The 27,880-nt window shown below is 36.1% G+C and overlaps 5 protein-coding genes across 8 annotated transcripts; 3 read left to right on the top strand and 2 right to left on the bottom strand.

Moving 5' to 3' along the window:
* The first annotated feature begins 2,201 nt into the window (after positions 1–2,201).
* On the top strand, positions 2,202–5,359 carry LOC106342139 (enolase-phosphatase E1-like). 2 transcript variants are annotated; one of them, XM_013780989.1, is made up of 4 exons: positions 2,202–2,339; positions 2,480–3,334; positions 3,428–4,707; positions 5,046–5,359. In XM_013780989.1, the coding sequence occupies exons 2-3, from the start codon at positions 2,488–2,490 to the stop codon at positions 4,672–4,674; spliced, it is 2,094 nt and encodes a 697-aa protein (XP_013636443.1). In that variant the 5' UTR covers positions 2,202–2,339; positions 2,480–2,487; the 3' UTR covers positions 4,675–4,707; positions 5,046–5,359. The 2 variants fall into 2 exon arrangements, with proteins under 2 accessions (XP_013636443.1, XP_013636442.1); XM_013780988.1 differs by having other exon boundaries at positions 2,480–4,707.
* Positions 5,360–5,797: 438 nt separating this feature from the next.
* On the bottom strand, positions 5,798–9,562 carry LOC106342723 (U-box domain-containing protein 3-like). The gene is made up of 4 exons (XM_013781740.1): positions 9,344–9,562; positions 8,100–8,389; positions 6,113–7,984; positions 5,798–6,039 (listed from the first exon to the last, which is right to left on the bottom strand). Exons 2-4 carry the CDS (start codon positions 8,373–8,375, stop codon positions 5,974–5,976), a joined length of 2,214 nt encoding a protein of 737 aa, XP_013637194.1. The 5' UTR covers positions 8,376–8,389; positions 9,344–9,562; the 3' UTR covers positions 5,798–5,973.
* A 1,630-nt stretch (positions 9,563–11,192) lies between these two features.
* On the bottom strand, positions 11,193–14,115 carry LOC106340183. 3 transcript variants are annotated; one of them, XR_001269323.1, is made up of 6 exons: positions 13,896–14,115; positions 13,634–13,711; positions 13,067–13,551; positions 12,860–13,002; positions 12,476–12,541; positions 11,193–11,620 (listed from the first exon to the last, which is right to left on the bottom strand). XR_001269323.1 is itself a non-coding variant. In XM_013779048.1 (4 exons), exons 1-3 carry the CDS (start codon positions 13,903–13,905, stop codon positions 13,132–13,134), a joined length of 504 nt encoding a protein of 167 aa, XP_013634502.1. In that variant the 5' UTR covers positions 13,906–14,115; the 3' UTR covers positions 11,193–12,541; positions 12,860–13,131. The 3 variants fall into 3 exon arrangements, 1 of the variants encoding a protein (XP_013634502.1); XR_001269322.1 differs by having other exon boundaries at positions 11,193–12,541; positions 13,639–13,711; XM_013779048.1 differs by having other exon boundaries at positions 11,193–12,541; positions 12,860–13,547.
* Positions 14,116–15,956: 1,841 nt separating this feature from the next.
* On the top strand, positions 15,957–20,185 carry LOC106340313 (protein ENHANCED DISEASE RESISTANCE 2-like). The gene is made up of 16 exons (XM_013779195.1): positions 15,957–16,148; positions 16,235–16,391; positions 16,548–16,622; positions 16,708–16,761; positions 16,849–16,914; positions 16,979–17,165; positions 17,242–17,288; positions 17,551–17,651; positions 17,789–17,949; positions 18,026–18,097; positions 18,337–18,785; positions 18,872–19,099; positions 19,191–19,343; positions 19,438–19,677; positions 19,760–19,861; positions 19,955–20,185. Exons 2-16 carry the CDS (start codon positions 16,239–16,241, stop codon positions 20,042–20,044), a joined length of 2,178 nt encoding a protein of 725 aa, XP_013634649.1. The 5' UTR covers positions 15,957–16,148; positions 16,235–16,238; the 3' UTR covers positions 20,045–20,185.
* Positions 20,186–22,564: 2,379 nt separating this feature from the next.
* On the top strand, positions 22,565–23,614 carry LOC106338624. Its single transcript, XM_013777560.1, has one exon. The coding sequence runs from the start codon at positions 22,565–22,567 to the stop codon at positions 23,612–23,614; it is 1,050 nt and encodes a 349-aa protein (XP_013633014.1).
* Positions 23,615–27,880: the final 4,266 nt, after the last annotated feature.

The raw sequence follows: 27,880 nt of genomic DNA, 5'->3' as shown, positions 1-27,880 counted from the left end.
CTAAACCCTAAACCCTAAATCCTAAACCCCACCCTAAGTTTGTGACTTTTGATAAAACATTAAGTGCTATTTTTGTGACTTTTGACCTTGAGTGCTAGTTTGGGAACATAAACTTGATTTAGTGCTATTTTTGTCTTTTTCTCTTATTAAATTCACTTCACTACTTATCAGTAATCAAAATGCCATGGAAAGTTAATAAAAAATATATTAAAATTTTAAAAAATAGCTATAAAAAGGAACAATGTTGATGTTAACGCCGATGTTAACAACGGTAACACTATCAATAAGATTCTAAATTTTAAACCCTAAACCCTAAATCTTAAATACTAAACCTTAAATCTAAAACCGTAAACCCAAAAATCCTAAACCCTATACAACCTAACACAAAAACTTTAAACCCTATAAACTCTAAACCCTAACGTCGACATCGTTTCTTTTTTTTTCTTGTTATTTTGCTTTTTTTTCATATTTTAATTTTTTTTTATTAATTATGGATGTCAATTAGATTGATGATAAAGGGTGAGATGAATTTGACAATTCACCACAATATATACAAAATTTATGATTGAAATCCTAATATAATTTAAATTTTATGAAAATAACCATTTAAAAAGCACAAGCTATTAGTTTTGTTAACAAACTTGATTGGGATTAAAAAGGGGAAATTGCCGAAAATACCATTTTAAAAATACTACTTTTCATGTTTACACTAACCACTTTTACTCTCATTTTTAATGAAGGGTAAAAGACAATTATAACCTTTTGATTAAATGGAAAAAAAAACATACGGTTAACTAATCTAAATTTAAGACATCAACTCTAAACACTAAATCATCAACTGTAAACCCTAAACCATGGAACATCAACTGTAAACCCTAAACCCCGAAACATCAACTCTAAACCCTAAACCCTAAACCTTCAAATCTAAACCCTAAAACATCAACTCTAAACCCTAAACGTAAACCCTAAATCCTAAATCTAAATTTAAAACATCAACTTTAAATCCAAAATCATCAACTCTAAACCCTAAACCATGAAACATCAACTCTAAACCCTAAACCCCGAAACATCAACTCTAAACCCTAAACCCTAAACCTTCAAATCTAAACCCTAAAACATCAACTCTAAACCCTAAACGTAAACCCTAAACCCTAAACCCTATATTTTTTTGAAATTCGAACCCTAAACCCTAAAACACTAAACCTTCAAATCTAAACCTAAAACATCAACTCTAAACCCTAAACGTAAACCCTAAACCATAAAACTCTAAACCTTCAAATCTAAACCCTAAAACATCAACTCTAGGGTTTTAGGGTTTAGGGTTTAGGATTTTGGGTTTAGAGTTCAAGGTTTAGGGTTTAGGGTTTAGGGTTTAGAGTTGATGTTTTAGGGTTTAGATTTGAAGGTTTAGAGTTTTATGGTTTAGGGTTTACGTTTAGGGTTTAGAGTTGATGTTTTAGGGTTTAGAGTTAATTTTTTAGGGTTTAGGGTTTATAGTTTACTTTTTATGGTTTAGGGTATAGTGTTGATAGTTTAGGATTTAGTGTTGATGGTTTAGGGTTTAAAGTTGAAGTTTAGGGTTTAGGGTTTAGAGTTGATGTTTTAGGGTTTAGAGTTGAAGGTTTAGGGTTTAGAGTTTAGAGTTGATGTTTCGGGGTTTAGGGTTTAGAGTTAATGTTTCAGGTTTCAGGGTTCGTATTTCAAAAAAAAAAAAAAGTTTAGGATTGATGGTATAGGGTTTAGGGTTTGTATTTCAAAAATATAGGGTTTGGGATTGATGGTTTAGAGTTTAGAGTTGAGTTTTAGGGTTTAGGGTTTGAATTTCGAAATAGTATAATTGGAAAAAAATTTAAAAAATTAATTTTTATTTTTTTAGAATTTTATTTATTTAAATATTTATTTATTATATATATAAAAAACAAGAGTATAAAAATATTGTGCCACTTAACGAAAAAGATAATTTTGAAAATGTGGTCAAAGTGAAAAATGGTAACATGAAAGTGGTAAACATGTAATTTCCCTTTTAAAAACATTATTAGTTTCTTATGAATCAATGATCACAAAATTGTAAATTCTATAATCCTGCTTAACTCAAAAAGCACAAATACGGAAAAAAATATTAAAAGGCTCTTTTAGTAATATCCGAAAGTTTGATCTTAAAAGTGAAACCAATAAGCCAACAAAAACAAAAACAATAAGGGCTTACAAATAATTAGGAAAGAAGAAAAGGCATTATCCCGAAAAAGATCAAATCTTCTCTTCTCTCTTGTTCTGAACGAACGAACACTCGTCTCTGTAACTGAGAGAGACCCAAAGGCCTCACCTTTGATCTAAAAAAGGTAAACCCATCGATCCCTTTCAGCTTTCCCGTTGTTAATTTCACTTGAAATCTTCAACTTTGCCTCGATTTCTGTTAAAAGGATTCGTCTTTCTTTAGACGAGATTCATCTATGTACTGAGTGTTTAAGCTGCAAAACAGGTACTTCCATGGAGGAACAGAGAGAAGAAAGTGCGTCAATTGGTGATTGCAAAGCGCCCTTGGAGGAAACAGGTAAGGAACTAGGGTTAGCTTCTAAGTCTGAAACCCTAGATGGTGAAGTTGATGTTCCGGTGAAGGAGCCATGCGTCGAAGATGTTTCTGATTCAGGTGTTGGTTCTGTTACTAAGGATGACGTTGAGAAGGGTGTTAGCCCTGATGATGTTGTAAAGACTGGTGAGCCTGAAACCGAGAGAGATGCTGGAGCTGTTGATGTGAAGCCGGTGAATGGTGAAAGTGCAGGTGAAGAGGAGAATGAAGTGAATGACGAGGAGGCAAACCATGTAGCTGAACAAAATGTTCAAACTGAGAAGCCCCAACAAAGCTCAGTGGATGGTGAGACGCTTTCTGTCGCGGAAGATAAAGCTGGCCAAGAGAAGGAATCAGGTGATGGAAGTGATGATGCCAACATGGATGTTGATAGCAAACAGGCGAATGAAGAGAATGTTGGATCCGAGACCAACAATGGTAAGGATTCAGAATCTGTGCAAGTTCCAGAGGAGTCTACTCAGGAAACAAACGAAGAAAACCCTGCTGCTGAAACATGTGGTGAAGTAGATACAACCCATAAAGAAGAAAATGGAGAAGCCATGGATGTCGATTATACTGAAGAGGAAACGCTGGAGAAGCTTGTTTTGGATGATGCTGGTGCAAGTATGGTACCAACCCAAGATGTTCCAATTGCTGAAGCTGACAGCAATTTAGTGAAGGGAATGGAAGTTGATGAAAGGAAAGATGATGCTGATATGGCAGTTGAATCAGCAAATCCAAAGAGTTCCAGTGAAGATGCTGCTCCAGGTGAAATTGAACAGTTGGATCAGAACGGTCTTTTTGATCCAAGGTCTGATATTACCAACTTTATTGATTTCAGTGGTGTATCCTCTTGGTCAGGAAATGTACAAGACCTCAAAACTGAATCTGGGAATCTATCATCTTTGAAAGAGGATAAGAAAGCTACTCTCACCGCAGAGGAAGTTGCCACCGAGGAGGATGGTGGTAAAGTAAGCTCACATGCTGAAGGTGTTGAAAATGATTTCAATGAAGCACCTGTTGCTACAGAGTGTCCAGAAGAGGCTTCTGATGCAATTTTGGGATCTGACGAGAAGGATCAACAAGACACAAGGAGGGAGGAAGGTGACACTACTAATGAAGCTCCAATTATCGATCAAAACCAACAGCAGGAAGATACAGTAATGGAAGAAAATCCGGACAACTCTGACTATGCTGAAGTTGGAACAGATTCTGATATCAAGACCAATGGTGTGAAACGAAAGGCTGATGTCCTGAGTGAACAAAAGCCCTCCTTTAAGATCGGTGCATGCATAGCCAGAGCTGCTAGTCAGATGGCAGGATCTCCTTCTGTTCTCAAGGGTAGTAGTAACCTTGGTGATGAGACTCTTTCTGTTGAGAGCTTTGTATCCCAGCTTCACTCTGCAGCAACAGACCCTGTAAAAGAGAACGCTGTGTCTGAAATCGCCTCTGGCTTTTTCTTAGATTTCCGAAACTCATCGGCTTCGCAGCAGTTTGTTCCAGAGAAGGCAAGCAGCAAAAGAGGTAGATCCAATTCGAGCGCAGCAGTTGGAACCGAAGCATTTGAGTTTGAGGAAATGGGAGACACATACTGGACTGACAGGTTGATCCATAACGGTGGCGAAGAGCAAACGCCAGCTGCTACAGAAAAAGAAAACTATCAAGTTGTGCCTGTTGAGCTGAAACCTGCTCAGGTCAAAAGGACTCGTCGTCCATACAGAAGAAGACAGTCTCAGATCAGTTACCCTCTTCCTTCAGCTTCAGACAAACCGGCGGACTTTGATGAGAATGCACCAGCTGAGCTTATAATGTACTTTTCCGAAGCGGATGTAATACCTTTTGAGAAGAGTATGAGTAAAATGTTCAGGCATTTTGGACCAATAAGGGATTCACAGACTGAGGTTGACGAGGAGAAGAATCGGGCTAGAGTAGTATTTATGAAGGGTGCTGATGCCGATGTAGCTTACAAGAGCGCAGGAAAGTTCAACATCTTTGGGACGAAGACTGTGAATTACGAGCTTAGCTTTACAATCACTGAAACATTCAAAGTTAAGCCTTATGTTGTGTCTTTAGACGAGGAGGAAGCAGCGGTATCTCTTCCTGCTTAGATGTAGTTTTGATTCAAGCATGGTTCAGTTCAGGTAAATCTGCTTCATTACCTCCTCTGTGATTTAACTTGTTTTGTGCAGCTTCTGATGGCTCATGCTTGAATGCTTACACACACACACACACATATATATATATATATATATAATCCACCGGTTTGGAGGTTGATGTGTTGTTAATAGCTAAGGTGTAAAGTATAAACTCTTAACGTATAGAGGGTAAGACCGAGCAGAATAGGATATATACATAGTGACATAGTGACCATGTCTTTGATTGTTTTGTTTTGTTTTCTTAAGAAGGGCATGTGTGAATTTCTTCAAAGGGATTCAAAAATGAGTTTGGATTTCAACAGTGGTTGTTTTTTGTGTTTCAGGTGAAAACAAGTGGCAGTCATCAAGAAGAGAAGTAAACGATGAAGTGGCTCTCAATGGAATATGGAGGCTATTGCTTGTGCGTTTGTGGACCTTTTATGTAGAGAGAGAGAGAGAGAGAAATTTAGGATGTGTAATAGTTTGGGAGAATAATATGTATTTTCTGGAGACCAGATTTCTTGTTAATGTGTCGTAATATGTGGGAGTCTAGAGAGTCAATCTTCCTCTTTCTTGTTCTTATTGTTGACTAAAAAAACATTTGATTTTCTGTTACTTTCAAGTGATGTTAGTAGTGTTGTTAAAGTGATTTGCAGCATTAAATCTGGATCAGTATTTGAAGCCAAACTAAACCGAATGTTAGTATCTGATGATGCCAAGTTACAGGGTGATGCCTCCTCAGCTTCCTGTTCACTCTTTTGGTTTTGGATCAGACCATGACGTGCTTCAGTGGTCTCTGAACTCTTGCATAGTGCATTGGTGAACTCGTTCAGCCCTTACTCTCTTTTGCTTCGCAACCAAAGCCAAGGTAACAAACAAATTTTGACATCAAACCAATAATGCTTGTGTACCAGTGGAAGGACTCTGGTTTTGTTTGTAAAAGGACTCTGGTTTTGTTTGTAAAGAAACAAGCAAGAGAATTGGAGGAATGTAACATAGATATACTGAATCAAATGGGTTTAGAGTTCTATGGTTTCCATGATGTATATATGCAAATGTGTTTTGTAATAAAAACTTCATTTCCTATATACTCAAATCTCACAAGTTGCACATATATATATATATATAACTACTACACACAAGCATTAACACACTCATCACACAACACAAAAAGGAGAGAGAAGGGAAGACACTATAATGTTCCTGGCAAAAAGAGAGAAAAAATCTACTAGCTTAACAATACAAATCTCATGGAGCTCCGTTTCTTGATGTTCATGATCTACCTTTCTTCATCCTTGCATCTCGCTGGTTCCGGAAGTGGCTGAGGAGTTGCTGTGCCTGCAAAGAACATCACTATTCAGATATCTAAACCACAACAAGAAACCGGACTTGGTTTTGTTATACTCTTTACCTTCTCTTTTGCTCTCTGTGTACCAGACTGAGACAAGGCAACAAGTGGAGGTATTGCGCCTTCTTGCAACACCAAAGTGCAAAACTTGGGACTGTTCAGACACAACTGAAGCAGCACAGAAGCTGCATTCTCTTTCCCTCTCTGAGACCCTGAATCAACCGTCTCAACAAGCAACGGTATCCCACCTTCCCTCACAATCGCTTGACGCCCTTCTCCAACTGCAGAAAGATTCGCAAGAAGAGCAACTGCTTTATCAACCATCTCTAGTTCCGGATCCAACAGCTCCACAAGATGCTTCACCGCCTTGGCTTGCACAATACGAGCCTTGTTCTCATGAGTTATCGAGAGATTGAACAAAGCAGACGCAGCATCTTTCTTCCCTCTGAACGTTCCCTTTCCAAGAAGATTCACCAGAGCCTGTATCGCTGCGTTACACTGCCCTATTCTCTCCCTGTTGACTTGCAGAACAGATAGACTGAACAACGTTGCTGCTGAGTTCTCTTTGGCTCTGTCATTACCTGTGTTCAAAACATGAACAAGCGGCTCTATAGCCCCGGCTTCCGCAATCATGGCTTTGTTTACTTCACTTATCGAAAGATTCAGAAGAGCAGTGACTGCATGTTCTTGAGTTAGCACTTCTTCCGAGTATAGAAGTGACAGCAGTGGAGTGATGGCACCGCAACGCCCAATGTGAACACGGTTCTCAACGTTGTTAATGGTCAGATGACGTATCTCAGCTGCAGCAGCAGTCTTCTCTTTGCTAGATCCATCTTTAAGATCTTGTACCAGTTTCATAGTATGTGAAGAGCACTCACTATACACATGATCCACGTTGCTTGAACTTTCTGAGTGTTTCTTGGGAGACATCTCACTGCAGCTTTGGTGGTTCTCTTGAATACTTTGCGTCTCATTTGTCACTGAAGGGACATAATCAACAGAAGAGACCACACTGCAAACTGATTCACTCCTGCTGTGAGTATAAGACTGCCCTGAAGAAGAAAGTTCGAAGTTCTCAACATCCTTGCACTGAGACTCCCCGCATAAACTGGCAGGCACGTTGATCTTCACTTTCTCAAACCCATTTCCAGTTTCAAGAGACGATCTCGAGGTAAAACTGCTGCTCCTCAAAGAAAAACGAAAACTCTCGGTTCGGTTGAAGTCATTAGAACCTCTGTTGTTAGCCATGGATGAAGCATCACCACCTCCATCAGAGTTAGCAGGAAGGTTGATACTGTTTTCCTCCAACCATCTCGCTATCATAGCCTTAACGGTGTAATTAGGAATGAGTTCTTGATGAGTCAGCACCTGCCTCGTCCTGGGACAAACATCTAACCCGTTATCAAGCCATTTCTTGATCGATGTTCTGTCAAATGTCTGTCCTGAAGCTACTATTACAGGATCCAGCATGAGTTCTGTTGACAAAGGACACCGGAAATAAGGAGGTATTGAGACGCCTTTAGCCACTTCAAGAAACTCGGTTTTGAGCATATGTTCACGGATGCAAGAGACGAGATCTATCAGTTGGTCGATTTGTTCAATCTTTTCTTTGGACTTGCTTGTCTGAGATCTTATCCTCGCCTTCTCCACAGCAATGCTTTCCTTTAAGAGATCCTGGTTTGATATCAATCCCATCATCTGAATAATGCTGTCAAGATCATCAGTATCCAAAGGCACAGTATCCTTCATGTGTTCAGACAGTGTCCTTTCTTGCTTAAAACATTCAATCTCCTGCATACACCGCTGAAGTAAGTTTACCTCAACACCTTGTACACTTGAAGTTACAGGACTTGACTGTGATAACTGAAGAAGTATGCGATTAATCTCCAGTGAACAAGTCTGGACCTTCTCCAACAAAAGCTCGGAGTGAAACACCTGCACACACACAACTCAATGAATGATGCAAAGAGAGAGAGAGAGAGAGAGAGAGAGAGAGAGAGAGAGAGAGAGAGAAAGAAAACTGAAAATGAGAGCTTGTTCATCAACTTACACCAAAGAGCTTGCTCAACTTTGGGGACCAGTCCTCTAAGAACTCCCTAGCCTGGTTAACTACAGAATCCAGATCTTCGCAGGCGCTGTTTAAGCAGTCATCAGGAGGTACTTTGCAATCAACAACATCATCTAGAAACGGTTTCAAGAGCTTCAACAAGTGAACCACATTTCCAATACATGTTTGGATGGGCTTGTATCTTATGGTCTGGCATGCAACCAGATGAAGGTAACGAGATATGCTGTTAAGGAGGCATCGAACCGGCACAGGATCCATTCAAAACTACAAAGCTGAAGAACACACAAAAAAACATACATATCAACTTATGGAACATTCTATTATAATATTTCAGAAATCAAAGTTTAAAATGACTTAACACACTAGAGCCTAATATGTTTAATATGAAAAAAAAAAAAAGAAGATGTATCTTTAGCTTAGTTTTCTGTAGGAACACAACATATTAAAGCATTGACTTTGACCCATTTGTCTGAAAGACACACTTGACTAGATTGAGTCACCTCTAGTGGCAACTAACACAATAGACATCATGATTTTGAAAGAGTGTTGGTTCCTTAGTATTCAAGCATAATGTGTTTTATATGAAGAAAAAAGAAGGAAACTGTATCTTTAGCTTAGTTTTCTCTATAGGAACACAACATGTTAAAGCATTGACTTTGACTCATTTGTCTGAAAGACAGACTTGACTAGATTGAGTCACCTCTTCTCTTGTGGAAACTGAAGTAAAGGAACTAACTTTAAAACAGAAACTTGACATTATCAACAGATGTTTCTGCTTTCTAATTTCACTTTGACCCAATTTAAAACTATTTTCCCGGTCTAATAAAGTGGGAAAATATGCAGAAATATATAAATTTAATTACACAAACACACATATCAACAGATGTTTCTGCTTTCTAATTTCACTTTGACCCAATTTAAAACTATTTTCCCGGTCTAATAAAGTGGGAAAATATGCAGAAATATATAAATTTAATTACACAAACACACACACAAGTGGGACTTATTCCTCTAAATCTGATAAATTCTCAAATCGATACCTAAGAAGAATCATTCAACAGACCCATCACATCGCATAAACAGTAAAACCCAGAAGAAAGAAATTACAGAAAAACCCTAGCAGGCTTATAACAAAGCTAATGGTGAACTCGAGAAAAACAAGAAAGGAAGCAACTTTGTTCGTACAGAGAGAAAGATTAACAAAGAAAATGTGAGTTTGAGAATACCCAGGATTCAGCAGGTTCTGGAGGAGCTGGAAGAGAGCGAGGTCGAGCTTTCACAGGAACAATGCGATCACTGGAGAGCTTGGAGGGGAATAGAGAAGAGTTATTACCCAAATTATCGAAAGATCGGTTCTTTGCTTACACGAAGAGAGGAGAGAGAGAGAGAGAGAGAGAGATTTTAAGACAGAGGAAAGAGGAAAGAGGAAAGAGGAAAGAGGAAAGAGTAAACAGTAAGTGTTAAGTAATGGCTGGGGGCCCCCAAGTTGGAGGTTGCAGGTATCTCTATTGTTTCCTTGCGTGGAGTTAGTAATCTAAAAGCTGTCTATTTTTATTATTTTTCTTCCACGTTTCTGATGTTATAAATTTAAATTTAAAATAATATTATTATGTTTTATAAAAATTGACATTTAGTTGCCTTGACAAAAGACTAGAGATTAAAGTTGAGATTGTGATTTTTAACATTACTATCTTTTGAAGATTGGTAATAATAATGTCAAAGGGGTAGACAATGTGTATAGTCTTTGAGATGAGAAGGCAAGTACAATGATTAATCTTTGTTAGGCTTTCTAATTTTGAGTACATATGTGGTGTGACTGAGAACACTTTGGTGGGGTGTGACAGAGAACACTTTGGTGAAAGTGTTATGAGTGATAGAGAGGAAAAAAAAGATAAATTAAACGACAGTTAAACCAATAAATATAACTTATTAGGGTCAGTGAGATTATAAATAAAAAATAATTAGAATAGCTAGAGTAAAATTTTATTTTAAAATTTGATATATAAGTGACAATTAGTCAAATGCTTTGTTGGGTTAAAACTATACTATATATATATTAATTATTTGTGCTTATATTATACTGTAAATTATTGATTTATGTTTATTCCTGCTTATATTTTACAACTCCAAAAACTGTTAAATTTCCATTGAGATTATGTGTTTTCTGATTAAATATTTTTAACAAAATACAAATTATCACAAAAACGTACGAAAAAAGTTTACAGTAAAATATATTTCATATAAACTAATTTATAATGTAAATTTTGATTTTAATAGTTGCATCATATTTTTAATAACAATTATTATGTAATAAAAAGATAACACTATTTTTTTTTTTCTTAATACATATAATAAGATAATAAAAAGCTTCAGACATATTACACTTTATTTTTGATGTATTTCTCTACAATTGTATTTGTTTTTTGGATTTAGAGATATTTTATTTTATAATTTCTTATTTAGAGAATGTAAAAATTAAATACTCAAATTACTGCGATAAAAAAAATATACATCATTGATTCTTTTATATGCTACTATATTTGTAAACTAAGTAAACATATTATCTAAATATACGTCTATAATTTTCTAAATAAATGTTATTGAGTTTTTTAGGAATATGATTTTTACATTAATTTCTTTATATATAATTAAGTTAGTGTAAATTTAGAAAATTGAATAAAGTTTGTTATTATTAGGCATAAGTTTTATTTTATTTATTAGAATTTTGCTTTTTTATTTATTCTAATAGCTGAGTTTTTCAATATTTTTACCTATGCACAGATCATTTTATTTTAATTTAATATTTCAGGAAAACATAAGCTAAAGAATCATCAACATCATAGTTATTTTGCTCGTTTTTTAGACTTCAAAATTTTGGGAGTGTGAAAGTTGAGAAAATGTAATGCATATATAAAATTATAAAGTTCATAGCATACATGTGTACATTTGTTCGTGTTTCTTTTGGATAACAAAATAACTACATATGCAATTCAAAATAACATGTTCAAGTATTAGAATTTATACAAAGCTTATCCTTTATTCTATAATTTTAGCAAACCAAACTTTGGAATTTGATATTATATTAAGTGATAGCGTCATTGATATATTTGTCAGACCTCAGACCAAATATTTGCACGAAATACTAAATTGACTTAAATTGATATATATATATAGTATGAAACTTGAACAACAAAAAAAACTTGAAAACGAAAAATTGTACTCCAACACTAACTCCTCCTCCCTCTCAGATTCTTCGATAATCTTCATCAAGTTTTCGCTACAATCTTCAACTTGGGCCAATCGTTATCGTTTTTTTTAAACAAAGATCAGCAAGTCTACCCAAACTACATACTCTTGCAGCTGCTTAGTTATTGTGGAGCCATCATTGGTTCAGTGTGAGGTTTGCTTCTCTCATTGGTTCGGGCGTCGCCACGTCGGGTTATGATCTGGCTGAGCACAACAACAAAACCGTAGAGATCCCTCTTTAACAGAAGATGGTCTGTCTGCACGTATCCAGGAGCTGCATAGCTTCACATAGATAAATATGAAATAGAAATATTGAACGATTCATCATTTTCTTTTTGGAACGTTTCATCATCTAAAATATGTACACCTTAACAAACCTAACTGAATACATACCAATAAAACTACTGACACAGTTAACCCAAGTAGCTCAAGAAACAAATATTAAAAAGATAAAACGTCACACCTAATATTCAGAGCCGGTTCTAGCATAGTTAAATAAGATTTTGAACCCCTAGGTTTCAAGAGTTAAATTACTGTAATCTCTAAAATTTCAGGATGGCCGGCTCTTCTAATGTTAAACTTAAAAAGAGAAAATCTAACACCCACCGAAAAATTAAATTGATGTACCAGCACCCTAACCAAAAAAGAACAAAAAAAACTAATACTTAATCATTATAATTATTTTGGGGAACAAAACTCAGAAGAGGTTGTCGATTATAGAAAGAAAAGGTGTATACGTACATGTTGCGGTGCATTGAAACCAGGAGGAACACGAAAAACATCACTATAGCGCGGCATATCAACCGTTGCCTCTAACCTCCTGACATAACTACTTGTTCTGCCACCATGACAGAACATCACTAAACTGTTCAGAACCAAACCCAAAATAAGGAGAAATATATTTGGTCCTTCCAGATGCGGACCCATTTTCTCAGATTATCTTATCTTTTTCTTCTTGTTTCTAGGTTATCTTGAAGCCACTTTCTCCTATTTGTCTCTATAAGCAAAGGAATAGCATACATAACACAATCAATCACTCATCTTCCTAAACCTTATTACAAAACTAAAGCATGAAGCTTCCTGGTAACATAGCCTTCACTAACATTACTTACTGCAGTTGTAACGTGAGTACTGTCTGCCTGAGATCCTTCTCTTGCAAGCCTAAGGTCCCATATTTTCTGAAAAATAATTAGTTAACAGCACGTTAGAAGATTTGAATATCACCTCCCCAACCAAATATATTACACACTATCATCCATTGAATCACATATTAACCAAACATTGGCTGTTAGAGAATTCACCACACAAATTTCTCCCCAAGATATCGCAATACGGTTCACAGAAGTCAGACTCCTAGTCTAATGTTCGTGGGCCATAGTCGAACATATATATACAGTAAGTGTGTTAAGTTGTTCCTTCATTAACTTTCAAGAACTGTCATGATCATAATTGACCAAGTTTCCTATAAAGTGGTTTTTAAGGTTTTAAGATTTTACCTTAACTTAATGTAAATAAGACAATACTCCAGTGGCACCAAGCATGATCCAAATGCTTTGTTTCCATGGTAACGTGCAAGCTCACCGAAGGGGTCTCACTGAAGAAGCTGTACCTCTTCCTAGTCTTCTTTTCCGGCCTCTAACTGAAATGGAATATCCAGTGGTCGCTTATATATGGTTGAAAACAAAATGAGTGAATGATCTTACGTTGGAAGATCTTGCTTGGTTAGTTTGGATAAGTAACAATGCAGCATCAGAGTCTCCTTGACGATCTAAGGCTTTCCATATAGTTCAAGACGCCAGAGAAGCTGAGAACTTTTCTTGGAGGTCAGACAAATGGCTCGCCAAAGCTTTGTGGAGTACCCCATCATCAGAAACCGCAATCCAAGCACCGAAATCATCAGTAGCACTTCTTCTTGAAGCTGATTTACTTTCACACCATTTGTGGAAATTTGTTTCCTTTCAGAGTCAGATGGTCCAGCCAAGAAAAGGGTAAGCTCATTACGATCATCTTGATCATCTTCGTCCAAACGAACCCATCTCGGAGTTCCTTTTCTAGCTTCTTTGTGAGACTTCCCTATCTTCACAACCTGAGTCTCCATAGCGAAAGTAAACTCACGATGCTTGTCTCGAGTTTCGTCTTTCAAATCATTGTCGTAGCTAGATTGAACAGCGCTTTGGAACTCATCTAACTACAGAGAAATGATACTGGCAATCAATAAACGTTACACAATAAGAGAGTATGAGCGCAGAGAAGGAGAGAAAGAATGAAACCTGACATTTGGTGGTTGCGAGAGCGTCGTGAAGGTCCCTGTGGAGCTGATCTTACCGACCGAACCTCTTCGCCATCTCCTGAGATTTTTAGAAAATGGAAAGAAGGGAAGCAAAAGAGAATAATCATGGATTTGAATAACTGGAAACAATAAAGTAATAAAAGATTCAAGGAATCGCTTAATCAGAAATCAAAGTGTAAAAAAAATTAGAAACCATAATGTAATAATAGGAAATCTCAAATTGATTTGCCAAGACATATCACCTGCGAACATTCCGAGTGATAGAGAAGGAACTGTTTCCGTTAATAGAAGAGAAGGCAAAACGTCAAGATTGATGATCTACAAAGGAAATCATCACGTGGATTGAAAATCTCGAAGCTCCATAGCTGGTTTACAGAGATCGAAAGAGAAGCCTTTTCGATTCAGTGTGGAAGAAGAACAGGAACCCTAAAGTTTGTGCTTTGGTCTCGCTGGCCAAACTCAGAGCCCAACGTAATAACCAACGGAAGCCCATCAACATTTGCGTTTGATGAAACAATGAGTTTCGTTTCTGAGTGAAACGTGTCGGCGCGGGGAAAGTTCACTTATCTGCGTGGAATCTGACGTGACATCACCACAAGGGAGTAAACACTCATTTATAATAATATACTAGGATCGGCCCGGACTACGCCCGAATTTTTTATTTAAATATTAATTATAATCATATATTTATATTATTTTGTAGCTAGATAATTATAAAATTATTTTTAATTATTTATTGTTTTTTGTCTTATGAATTTCAATTAACCTAATTTCTTACGATAAAATTTTCCGTTGGTTTATTTATTGAATGAAACTTGTGTAGCTTAAAATCATGCATGCATTAAAGCTGAATCGAATCTAAACTAAACCGAAGTAAATCTTGTTATGTTCTGTCATTTTTCTTTGAAACAAAAGGCTCAAAAGAAAAGACCCAATGGGAATAGAACGTATTGCTTCCTGGTTATTTCTCTTTTAAGTTTAAAATATGTATCTCATATCTCACCAACACGCATGTCTCTGCGCGTGTATGGCACTTCCATTCATGTTAATTCCAATAACTAATTAGAAAATGAAATAAAAACCTTTGATTGCTTTCCCTTATCTTTTTATGATTCGTTCGGAGCAATCTTTGCTTTGATAATATCTATATTTATTTGGACAAAAAAAACTATATTTCTCTCTTGATCGAGTCATAGCGGAATTGAGAAACCGATCTGATTTACTCGCCACCGTTTAAACTGTGGAATATTTTTATTGATTGGCTCGATTTTATTTTTTAACCTCTTCAGTGTTGTTGCTCATCATCCTCTTCCCTCTGCCTCTTCATACTCTGCGAAACCCATCGCCAATAATTTTAAACTCTTGAATGTTATTGAGTTACGGTGGCGGCGAAATGAACCGTCACCGTTGATATCGCCTCCAACCAAGGCGAAGTCAATAGCATCCAGAAACTCACGGTACGCTCCTTCTTTTCCTTCTCGTTTCCAAAGTTTCAGTCTTTACATATGTTTTCATTAGTGGCTATCTCTCTGTATTTGGGCTATATCACGGTGTGAACAAAAAACCCACTAAACCGTAAAAAATTATGAAACGCAGCAGCCCACATCAAAACTTAATGAAACGATGAGTTTTAGGCAAAGAAGACATGTGTCGCACTCACAATCAAAGACTTTATGACGTGGCGCAACAGGAGAGAGACAAACATTTTTTTATATATATAGATAGATAGATATAGATTTTATTTTCTTTATTTATATTTTTATCCCAGTTTTTATGAAATAATAGAGTAAAATTATTAATTTCGAAAGACAAAGTAGATTTTTCTTTCTAAATTGAAGTTATAAATATTTGAGAATTTTCTTTTGTTGTTGTTGCCAACACAGTAAAAGAAATATTAGGCCGTATGTAACAAATTGATGGGTTAGACCCAGTTGATGCGTAAGGCCCGTTAATTATATTTTTGGTAACGAACTGAATTTGTGTGTTTGAGTGTGTAACAACGAATTCTTGTTTCTTCGTCTCAGTTTAAGTTGTGGAATGTGTTAGATCAATTCTTGGTTCTACTCATGGTTAGTCATTCACCGTACAATATAAATACATCTGGAGTCTATTTGTAAACAATAAAAGTGTAGAAGGGACATAATGAATAGCAGAGTTATACATTTTTAATCTAATTATAGAATTTAAACCCAAACACAGAAGCGCCAATCATTTAGCCTCTCACAAAAATAGCAAGCAATTTTTAACCAGCGAAAGTTAAAAATCTTATAACTAAAACGGAAACTTACAGCAATAAAAGAAAGGAAAAGGAACTTTTATGTTTGTTTTTCTCTGTTGGTTGAGCGAAAAACAAAATAAATAAACAAAACTTCTTTGTGCAACTGATCTTCCATACTTTCGATTCTCTGTTTCGCTTAGGCGGAATCAGAGAATCGTTTCAAGTTAAGACGTTTTGTGAATATTTGTTTAGGGGGAAGAAGCAAGCATTTCAAGTGGTAAATAAAAAAATTCCTGATAAATTTTGTAATATTGAATTTGAATTGTTTTATGAAATGCAAAACTTAAAAAAGGTTTTTTGTAGAGAAATGGAAATGCCTCAAATTGATGGAAGAATGGAAGGTTGGCTTTATACCATCCGACATAACCGGTTTGGACTTCAGTTCTCCCGTAAACGATATTTTGTTCTTCACGACAACAACCTTACAAGCTTTAAATCTGTACCATCTGATCAGAATGAGGTTTTTTTTTTTTTTTTCTTTTTTTCATAGCATGACATTTTTGTTACGTGTTAATTATGAATTAGTATTTAAGAGATTGATGCGTGGATGCAAGATATTTACATGAAGAAGTTGCGAATATTGTGTTTTTATATTTTTTTTTTGTTTTCTGTATAGGAACCTGATAGAAGAGCATCTCTTGACTGCTGTATTCGGGTTACAGACAATGGAAGAGAGAGTTTCCATAGAAAGGTACTATCATTGGATACTAATGAGCTTATATATTACTCAATCTACAGATGTTTATTGATTACTTTTGGTTCATGTGTTGTTTCAGATCCTTTTCATATTTACGCTTTACAACACCTCAAACCATTTGGATCAATTAAAGGTTTGTTTGGAAAGTGTTTTTCTTCACATATCAGGTTTTTTTTTTTTTAAATATCAGTTAGGTTTTTTGTATGACACTTTTGAACAGCTGGGTGCAAGTAGTCCTGAAGAAGCAGCCAAATGGATCAGATCATTACAAGATGCTTCACAAAAGGTTTGCTACATTTTCTATATATTATAAGATTTGAGACTCACAAACACTTGATTTATGTTTTCAGAAGTTTCCATTTCCGGATTGCGAATTTGTATCTCATGCTGAGAAAGGACTTGTGAAGTTTAATGTATCAAGGAGGTCACGGCGCAAAAACTCAGTTGACTGGACAAATTACTCATCGGTGAATGTTGAAACAATAGCACCTGATGTCATTGCTCCTTCGCCATGGAAAATTTTTGGATGCCAAAACGGTAAGAGAAGATAAAGTTCTTTGTAAATACTTGTGGTTCAAGAACTGCTGGCCTTACTGAGTTTATGAACTTTCAGGTTTACGCCTTTTCAAAGAAGCTAAAGACTGGGATTCCCGCGGACGGGTAATAAAAAATTGTACATATACTACAATTATACAGGGTCGATTTTGGGCACAGCCGGATAAAAACATTTGATTTTGGCTCCAAATTTTAAAGAACTATCATACCTAGATTGTGTGGTTCCCAAATTACCAAAAACATTTTTATTAAGATTATCCTAAAAATGTTTAAGATCCTCTAAATCTTAAATCCGGCTTTCCATTTGTGAATCATGATTGGTTTCTTAACTTTAATTTCCTTTGCTGAAACCTGAAACCTCTTGCAGCATTGGGATGATCATCCTGCAATTATGGCAGTTGGTGTCATTGATGGTACTTCAGAAGATATTTTCAATACGTTAATGTCTCTTGGTCCTTTACGATCAGAGTAAGCTCAATAACTTTGATCTGAGAGGGCTAAACAACCTTAGTAGATGGGACTTTTTAGTAGATGGAACTCGACTTTCTATAGTGTTAGAGACTTTAATATGGTTTTGACTTAGGGTTTGCATGACTTTCTTGTAGATGGGACTTCTGTTTCTACAAAGGAAGCGTGGTGGAGCATCTTGATGGACACACAGATATAGTTAATATCCAGTTGTACAGTGATTGGTTGCCATGGTTAATGAATCGAAGAGACGTGTTGCTACGACGCTACTGGAGAAGGGAAGAAGATGGAACCTACGGTTAGATAAATGATAATATTTCCTGATCTGTTTCCTCTCTCAAGGTTCATAACCTTCTCATCCTTGAATATCACAGTGATACTTTGCCACTCTGTTTATCACAAGAAGTGTCCACCAACTAAAGGATATGTTCGCGCTTGTCTCAAAAGTAAAGTTTCTTGCCTCACACTCTAGTTCATTTTCTTCGTTTTAATTACATAATCGAAAGTTAGAAATGATTTAATATTGTTATCAAAATATGTAAGTAAGCATGCAAGTTGATCCGAGTTGGGGAAAGAACGTCAAAAACACATCATCTCGAATAGACCTATTAGAATTTTCGAATGGAAAATAGAATTTAACTTCATGATCCTTTGTTTTTTAATGAGTTCTGCATTTGGAATGTAGGTGGTGGTTATGTGGTGACTCCTGTAAACAAAGGGAAGCAATCACTAGTAAAGCATATGGTAGCCATTGATTGGAGAAGCTGGAACTTATACATGAGGCCATCTTCTGAAAGATCTATAACCATTCGTGTGGTTGAGAGACTTGCGGCCTTACGTGAAATGTTCAAAGCGAAACAAGGACACGGCTTCGCTGAGTTCGTCTCAGGGGAGTTCATGCAAACCAAATTTTCCTTGTCTAAGATCAACACTTTACCCTTTAAAAAAGAAGCCAAAAGGATTGATCTGGAGCTTGTGAAAGTTGAGGAAATGGAGAAACCTTCTTCAGCACGCAACAGTTTGATGGACTTAAATGATGCTTCTGATGAATTTTTTGACGTTCCTGAGCCCAATGAGTCTTATGAGTTTGATAGCTTAATTGAGAACTCTCCCTTTTCACAAGGACACTCTCAAGTTAATTTCCGCTCTCTCACTTCTTGTATGCTTGTGGAAAAAGTAAAGTTTAAAGTTGTGTGTGTGTGTGTGTGTGTGTGTTTCAGCTCAAGCTACCATCACCATCTGGTATTGTCAAGAAACTTCAAGATCTAGCCAATAATAAGAAAGGCTACATGGATTTACAAGAGGTCGGTATGGATGTAAATAGCACATTCATCTATGGAGCCACTCTCCAACAAGACCCAAATCTTACTATGCCTTGTAGTTGGTCTATCGCTGATCCATCCACATTCTTGATTCGTGGAGACAATTATTTAAATGACCAACAGAAGGTAATCAATTTTCTAGATACACACTTGTGTTTATGTTCTTGAAGCTTAATTAGATGCAATGATAATGATGCTGGCACTACTCAAACTATAGGTAAAGGCAAATGGCACAATGATGCAAATGGTTGGAGCAGACTGGATAAGTTCTGATAAGCGAGAAGATGATCTTGGTGGTCGACTAGGTGGTCTAGTTCAAGAATTCGGAGCGAAAGGCGGTCCAGAGTTTTTCTTCATTGTAAACATGCAGGTAACTTTGAGCTAAGCTGCTGTTATTCTAAGGAATGTTGATATTATTCATAGTTAAGAGACACTAATCACTATGAAACATATATATAAACCAGGTCCCTGGTTCTGCTATGATCAGTCTAGCATTGTACTATATGCTGAAAACTCCATTAGAAGAGCATCCTTTGTTACATAGTTTTGTGAATGGTGATGATGCTTATCGCAATTCGCGCTTTAAACTCATCCCTCACATCTCCAAAGGTTCGTGGATTGTAAAGCAGAGTGTTGGCAAGAAGGCTTGCTTGGTGGGTCACGCACTTGAAGTACGTTACACCCGTGGAAAGAATTACTTGGAGGTAAAAAACATAAATAAAAATCCAGCTTATATGCTATATGGTATTAAAATTATAATGTTTATTGGATTTGTTTCTTTCTCAGCTTGATATTGATGTTGGATCTTCAACTGTTGCAAGAGGTGTAACCAATCTTGTTCTTGGGTATCTTAACAACTTGGTTATAGAAATGGCCTTTTTGATACAGGTAAAGCAAAATCAATGCTCTATGTTATTAATTTTGTGGATCATATAAGTAATAATGATACATTTCTTTGATGTTTTGAAACTGATTATGCAGGCAAACACAGCAGAGGAACTACCAGAATTGCTACTAGGGACATGTCGGCTCAATTATCTCGATGTTTCAAAGTCTCTAAAAGAACGATGAGATGTCCCCAGGAACAGATGATATTTCGAATTTTGTTTCTTTGTAAAAGCTGTGTGTGTTTACTGTGTTTATTTTACCATTCTTTATCAAGTGTTTTTACATTCAAACTAAGAGATCTTTTTTTTGGTCTAAACAAACTAAGAGATCTTCATTGGTCTAACACCTAAATGAAGTATCTCAACCATTTTATTATTTTAATTAAATTTATTTATTTATCTAATTAAATTTTATGTTTTAAATATAGTTGGACCAGTCACAAATAAATTAGTAGTATAAAGTGTTTTCATGAGTATTTCATCATAGTATGAAAATCAAAGAAAGAGTTACTTGCGCAACAATCAACATCTCTTCTTCTATCACAAACTCTAAACCCTTACTGATTTTCTTACAATTACCGAGCAGATACATAATAGATATATGGTTCTCTTCGCACTCAACATATGTCTAAAGTTGATACAGGACAGGTCCTGGGAAAAGCCTAACGAAACATTAGCTTTAGGTCTTCAAAAATTTTGGAAAAAATTACATAGAAAAAAACTCCCAAATTTTTTTTTTAAGGCTCCCAAATTTACCAAAAAAAATTTTTAGCTGAAATTTCTTAAAAACCGCCTACAGCCCCCTAGATCTCAGGGTCGGCCCTGACTAAAGCTTAGATGTGTCACGCAAAATTTCATTTTTGAAATTTAGCACATTACCAATTTTTCCAGTGTAAAATATTTTTGTGTTACATTTCCTTTCGGAAGAATTTTTGTAATTATATAAGATTGTGGATTCATTTGAATCATAATAATAAATGTTATGTTAACGTAGAAAGTGGGGGCATAAATTCATTTTTTTCTCAATTTTGTTGAATAAAAATTAGAAAAAACCTTTTATAATTGGAATTATGGGACTACATATATAGAGTGTGAATTAAATGGAATTTATTCTCAAACGCTCTTATTGAAAAATATTTATTCTCTATATCCTCTTTCTATTCTCATTATCCTTTTGAATTTGCAAACCCTAAACTAACCTTCCATTTATTTATTATATATATCCACCTCATAAACATTTATATCTTGAATTAAATAAATTAACCACCAACGTGACCCATAAACAACTTTAACCAATGAGATTGGAGATGACCCACATGTCTTCACTCTCCCACAGCTCCTCGTACGTACAACTCTTCTTCTTCATTCTCCATAGGCGATTTTGAAGCTTCTAAAACAAGTATTTAAAGTCCGTTTTTGATGAATTTTTAAATAAATATCATTTAAATATAGTGTATATCATGGGTAATGTTTAAAATATAAGATTTCATGAAAAATTTGAGATTTTAAGGACGATTTTGAATACTGTGTTAATTGATTTTAAGTATATTTTATGTACTTTTCTGATTAATTTTTTTTAAAAATATCATTTAAATGTAGTGTATATGATGGGTAATGTTAAAAATGTAAGGTTTCATGAAACTATGTTTATGAGTTTTGGATGGAGATACATATTTAAGTCTGTTTTTGATGATTTTTATTTGTTTAATTTCTTTTAATCTCATTAAGATAGAGTATATATCATGGGTACTGAAATATCCGAACAAATTCGTCTTTAAAAGTTTATTAGTTAGTGGAAGGGCAATTTCTGGATATTACTAAGATAACTAGTTTTACTAAGAAAAAATGGTTTCACTGGTATTACTGATATTACTATGTTTACAAGTTCTACTAGTATTACGGATATTACTATGTTTGTAGATTTGAAATAACTAGTATTAGTAAGAGAAGACCGTAGGGTGTGAGAATGAAATTTTTGCCTCAATATTGATAATTTTTATAATAATTCCATTTTATTTGGGGAAAAATGGAAAATCCACATTGCACAATCTTTTGTTTTGATTACGGGGGATATTATATGAAGGATGAGGCTGAAATAAAATGGATCTCGGGAGATGGTGAAGGAGAAGATGAAATTCACACGATTGTGTTGAAAAAATCAGTGGAGGAGGTGACATACTCTTGTTTGGTTGAACGTATTTTCAGAAAGATAAAGGTAGATGAATCTAAGATGGAAGCAAAGATTAGTTACTTCCCAATGGTGTAGAATTCGAACAAGCCATCATATATATGGAATGATGAAGACGTGTTTGGATATCTACTGCAAGTAAATCATGAGCAGTGTAGAAGTGTTCTACATGTGGAGTTCAGCAATGATATATACAAAACGAATGAAGAAGTGCAACTTTCAGAAGATAATGATGAAACTGATGTCTATGTCGGTCTATCCTATAGAGAGGCCACTGATAGAGATGCTACCGATAGAGAGGCTACTGATAGAGAGGCTCCTGATACAGAGGGTGGTGGTGAATATGGTACTGATGAATATGGTACTGAGAAAGATGGTAATGACGATGTGCTCACATTCTACGAAGACGTTGAGATGCATGAGAATTTAACCGAAAGAGATGAGCATGTGTTTGGAGATACATAAGTAAGACCATCAGTTGAAGTCACACCTGTCTACCAGACTCGGGATGATGGTATGGAGTTGGTTATAGGTCAAGAATTTAGAACTAAGGAGGAAGCACAAGTTCATATTCAGACGGCTTCTCATCAGAAATGTTTTGAGTATGAGATAATTAAGTTGGATAGAGTGAGATATGTGATAAAATGTCGAGGAGCGAAAGACGGCTGCAAGTGGTTTGTGCGAGGTGCAAAGCTAGTGGACTCAGGTCATTGGACAGTTAGAAGTTACATCAAGCAGCATACATGTTCTGTTGTTACTACAAGAACACTGCCTAATAGAAGGAGAGGCACACCACAAATCGTTGCGGCTATGTTAGCTGAAGATTATCCCAGTAGTTTTGACACACCAGTTCCCAATACTCTGATCAATTTGGTTCATTGTAGGGTTTGTCTCCATGTATCATACCCAACAGCATGGAGAGGAAGAAGACAAGCTGCTAATGAAGTGCGAGGAAGTCCAGAAGAGAGCTTTTCTTTATTACACAGTTACATGTACATGCTCGAGAAGAAAAATCCTGACACAGTAACTCGTGTGGTAGTGGATGAGGCCAACAAATTTAAGTATGCGTTTTTTGCCTTGGGAGCTAGCATAGAAGGGTTCAGCGTGATGAGGAAAGTCCTCATCGTGGATGCAACACACCTCAAGAATGTTTATGGTGGAGTTCTACTTGTTGCGACTGCTCAGGATCCTGATCATCACCACTACCCAATTGCTTTCGGTGTTGCAGATGGTGAGAATAATGATAGTTGGATGTGGTTTATGGAACAGTTGAAATCAGTGATATCCGATGTCCTGGGATTGGTTTTTCTTTCAGATAGAAACAAAAGCTTGATGAAGGCAGTAGGCCTAGTGTTCCATGCATTTAAGTTTATGGAGTGCGCACACGCTTATACAGAGGCTGAGTTCTTAAACCTTTATCATGCTTTTCGCAGAAAGTATCCTACTGCAGCGACGTATCTCGACAAAAATGTTGAAGAGACGAAATGGGCTAGGTGTTACTTTGAAGGAGATATGTACAATGTTGACACCATCAATTCAGTAGAATCTTTTAATGGTGTAATTTAGGACGCAAGAAAGTTCACCTTGCTACCAATATTTGATGTCATCATTGCAAAAATGGCTGAATGGTTTAACAAACATATGAATGAGGTAGCTGAAATACCACCCACACTGAAGCTTGTGCCTATTGTGGAAATGGAAATGTTCAAAAGATGTGTTGATGCATGGTTTCTTCAGGTTGATGAGTTAAACAACTTCCATCTTGAGTACAGTGTAAAAGGGAGTGACGGGAAGGTTTATACAGTTGATATGGCTATGTTGACTTGCAGCTGTGAGCAATTTGATAAAAACAAATACCCATGTGTTCATGTTGTAGCTGCTGCCACATTCATGACTGATAAAGCGGGAAGGAAACTTCATCTATCTGAGTATTGTAGTAAGTACTATTGGGTTGAGCAATGGGCTTTGGCTTATCACAGGACAATATATCATGTTCCTCATATGTCTGATTGGGTTATACCAGAAGAAGTTAGAGCACTGAAAGTACTTCCTCCGGATTATGATGTCAAGAAAAGAAGACCACAACAAACAAGGTTTCCATCAGCTGGAGAATCTCGTGGAAGAGGAAGAAGATGCAAAGGGAGCGCAAGAGGCACAGTTAGAGCCAGAGGAGGAGGTATGTCAGTGTATTTTGAATGTGGAAGTGGTTCGGGTTCAAGTGTTTGAATCTTTAAATTTGTTGTGTTATTTGGACTACTAGGATTATTACTTTTATTATGTGTTATTCGGACTACTATGATTATTGGTTTTACTATGTGTAATTCAGACTACTAGAATTACTGGTTTTATTATATGTTATTCAGACTACTATGATTACTGGTTTTACTATGTGTAATTCAGACTACTATGATTACTAATTTTATTGTGTGTAATTTGAAAGTCCTATAAATTGCAAGTAGTACGTATATTTAACATATAGAACCCATATATTATCTATTAGTAGTCTATGTGTATAATAAATATGTAGAATGAGACAATTTTTATGATTCTTTTCAATAGTTTAAGAAAACCTTATCATTTTTCCAAAACAATTTCTTAACTTTCATGGTTGTTGTGTGCATTGTAGCCTATAATAACCCGAATCCATGAAAATACTTATTTCTCGAAAATTGTTTATGTAATTTTGTTCTTTAATGATATTCATTATATAAAACCTTAGGTTCTACTACAAAATTTTCTCTTTAGTTATGGTTTTACTAAATAAATGTCAAATTTGCAAATGTATTACTATGTGTAAGGTAGTATTACTACTATCTTGAAGATTACTAAGTCTATTTATGATGGCCGCACGTTTTACATGTGAAATTTATTTTTTATATATGTATTTTATAGTTTTACATGTGTTAGCCAGTATATCCATTTTTGGTATTTCGTTTATAGTGGCTTTTAGGCATAGTAAACCCAGTATATCCAGTTATCCGACTAACTCATTTCTGGGCATAGTAAGCCTTGTAAATCCAATTTTTCAAATCTGTCTTTTTCAACACACCAAGTTTTAAACATCCAAAAGCATGGTCTTACAAAGTTTGAAACATCAAAAATACTTAGATAATATCCTAAATACATAAATAAAACACAAACAAAGCCTACTAAGCCTTTGTTTTACGCTTCTGCGTCGGCCCTTCAATGTCTTCGGTCTTCACATTCGTGAAGGGACTCTGTAGCCACGGAGGTTTTCTCTTCTTCCTTGGCGTAAATTCTACCAGATTAGCTGATTCCTTCCTTGGTCTGCCCTTCTTCTTAGCTGCACCATCAGTCTCAGCTTTCTTCTTAGTTGTACCATCGGTCTCATCCTTCTTCGGTCTGCCTCTCTTCTTAGCTCCACCATCAGTCTCAGCCTTCTTCTTAGCTTCCTTCCTCTCTTCACTGCCTTTGTAAACAACCATGTACCGGCCTTGCTTTTCTTCTTCAATGTATTTTTCACCATTTTCCTCGGGTTTTGCTTCTTCTTCCTCCGATTTTTCAGCATGTTCTCCGTTGGGACTCTCCTCTACAACTTCTTCATCTTTTTTCTCTTCCTCCATTAGATTCCCATCATTTTCCTCAGTTTTTTCTTCCTCTTCTTCCACATCTTATACCACATCTACTACTGACTTTTCAGCTTGCTCACCCTCTTTTTCAGTCTCAACAGCTTCTTGTTCACTAGTTTTTTCCTCTGTCCTTATTAGGCCTGGGCGTTCGGGTCTTCGGGTCGGGTTCGGGCTGGTTCCTTTCGGGTCCGGGTCTTTTCGGGTCCTAAATATTTAGACCCAATAGGTACGTAGAAATTTTCGGTTCGGATCGGTTCTTCTCGGGTCCGGGTCGGTTCGGGTCTATAATTAAAATACCCATAAAATACCCGTAATTTTTCGGGTACATATCGGGTCCGGATCGGGTTCGGATATTTAGGATTTGAAAAGAACATAATATACCCAATTCCATCAACTTTAGTTGAATATTTGTCATATATATCTAAAATTTTACAAAATAACTTAAATGAAACTATTAATAATTAAAATAAAACATTTTAAAACTCTAAATTTTACATTTTAAAGCTTTATATTACTTTAAAAATGTTAAAAAATAATAAAAATGTTGTTAACAAAAGATATTTCAACTAAATCATAAAATAATATATATAAAATAGAACACAAAAACATCATAGTTTTAGATATACATGTTTTAAGTTGGGTACAAATCGGTTCTTATCGGGTCGGGTCTATTCGGGTCGGTTCTTTTCGGGTCCGGGTCTATTCGGGTCGGTTCCTTTTCGGTTCCAGTTCTTTCGGGTAAAAAAAATTTAGACCTAAAAGGTACTTGTAAATTTTCGGTCCGGTTCCGGGTCGGATATTTTTGGGTCGGTTCCGGTTCGGGTCTTCGGGTCCAGGTTAAAATGCCCAGGCCTAGTCCTTATCCACATATGTGGTGGTGTAAGTATTATTTGCCTCGCAGCTAATGCCTTAGGCCTACCACATGAAGTTTTAGGAGTTTCCTCGGATTCTTTTTCAGCCTCTTTCTTCTCCACATCTTCATCATTGTCAGATTCAAAAAGAATTCTCCTCCACGCTGCATCCGTCTGTACTCTCCTCCTCTCAGCCTCTTGCTCAAAATCGTCATTGTTCTCATGTTCTTCATCATCCTCTTCCTCATCATTTTCATTGTTCTCCTTTTTTCATCATCCTCAGCCTTTTTTTCATCATCCTCTTGCTCATCATTATCACTGCTTTCCTTTTTTTCATCATCCTCAGCCTTTTCTTCATCATCCTCTTGCTCATCATTCTCACTTTTTTCAGCTTCTTCCGCAGAATCTCCAGTAACTTTCTCAGTATCTTTGTCACCTTCTTCTTCTTCCACAGCTTCCTTGTCTTTCTCTGCTGCTTTCCCTTCTTCTCTATCATAATTCATTGACCCCATCTAGTCAAAATCCATGTACTCACCAAAATTCATGTCTTCATTCCTCTTAGATTCAAGAGAAGTTAATCGCTTATTCATCTTCCTTGCTTTTTTTTTTCAAATACGATGAGTTTTTTCCATTCCACTCAGCCTACCGTCCATGGACTCAAGCTTTGTCTCCACTTGTGCTTTTAATTCAGCAAACCCTTTACCCATAGAGTTGACAATCCTCTCTTCCAAACCTTTCAAAGTTGACTCCAAATCAGCATTAGAGGATGAGGCTTCAACATCTTTTTTCTTGCCATTGTTTTTCTTCTTTGAAAACTTTCGTGCTGCAATGTCCAACTCATACATTTCTTTCCACCAGATAGTTTTCCCCTTCACATTTAACCAGTAGTTCCAAGTGTCTGATTGACCACCTTCTCTTTCATATTCTTCTTCCACATCAATGATACGAGCCAACATGATTTCCTCGTCCACAGTTGGCAGCAAAATACTGTCAATAATCTGAAGTTTGCATAAAGTTCAAATCACTTATATAATAATCAGATTTCCTAATTTGCAATCCATAATAATACAAGCATATACCTTTGTGTTTCCAAGAGCAGCATAAATATCTTCCAAGGGATAACCCTTCATGCTAGTCTTTTTAAACCGACTCTTGCACATCCTAGGACACTCTTCAAGGCAGTCAGGTACTGCAACTCGGAATTCCTTCGCTAGACTTGGAATACACTCAAATGCCAGTATCTATACAAAGAAAATGTCACACATTAGAAACTTATATAACAAAAAACTTAAAGCTTACGATAACCTTTACCTCTAAAGGGATAATGAATCCAACAAATCCTGTTGTTGTCGGATGAGATTCCCCCTTCAAAAGTTCATCATGTTCTTAAT

The sequence above is a fragment of the Brassica oleracea genome, chromosome C4, assembly GCF_000695525.1.
Source record: "Brassica oleracea var. oleracea cultivar TO1000 chromosome C4, BOL, whole genome shotgun sequence".
In the NCBI taxonomy this organism is placed as follows: Eukaryota; Viridiplantae; Streptophyta; class Magnoliopsida; order Brassicales; family Brassicaceae; genus Brassica; species Brassica oleracea.
Note: the sequence above shows the minus strand (reverse complement) of the source record. Positions and strands in the feature narration are given on the sequence as shown.

What these genes read in the sequence shown, in the direction of transcription:
- LOC106338624 (XM_013777560.1), top strand. Translation starts at nt 22,565, where the DNA reads ATGGAGTTGGTTATAGGTCAAGAATTTAGAACTAAGGAGGAAGCACAA.
- LOC106342723 (XM_013781740.1), bottom strand. Translation starts at nt 8,375, where the DNA reads ATGGATCCTGTGCCGGTTCGATGCCTCCTTAACAGCATATCTCGTTAC. An exon ending in AGTTGAGCAAGCTCTTTGGT is followed by an intron (nt 7,985 to 8,099) that starts GTAAGTTGATGA and finishes GTGTGTGTGCAG; the next exon opens with GTGTTTCACTCCGAGCTTTT. An exon ending in CACAGAGAGCAAAAGAGAAG is followed by an intron (nt 6,040 to 6,112) that starts GTAAAGAGTATA and finishes TGTTCTTTGCAG; the next exon opens with GCACAGCAACTCCTCAGCCA.
- LOC106340183 (XM_013779048.1), bottom strand. An exon ending in TCGCAACCACCAAATGTCAG is followed by an intron (nt 13,548 to 13,633) that starts GTTTCATTCTTT and finishes CTCTGTAGTTAG; the next exon opens with ATGAGTTCCAAAGCGCTGTT.
- LOC106342139 (XM_013780988.1), top strand. Translation starts at nt 2,488, where the DNA reads ATGGAGGAACAGAGAGAAGAAAGTGCGTCAATTGGTGATTGCAAAGCG.
- LOC106340313 (XM_013779195.1), top strand. Translation starts at nt 16,239, where the DNA reads ATGGAAATGCCTCAAATTGATGGAAGAATGGAAGGTTGGCTTTATACC. An exon ending in GAGAGAGTTTCCATAGAAAG is followed by an intron (nt 16,623 to 16,707) that starts GTACTATCATTG and finishes GTGTTGTTTCAG; the next exon opens with ATCCTTTTCATATTTACGCT. An exon ending in GTGGAAAGAATTACTTGGAG is followed by an intron (nt 19,678 to 19,759) that starts GTAAAAAACATA and finishes TTTCTTTCTCAG; the next exon opens with CTTGATATTGATGTTGGATC.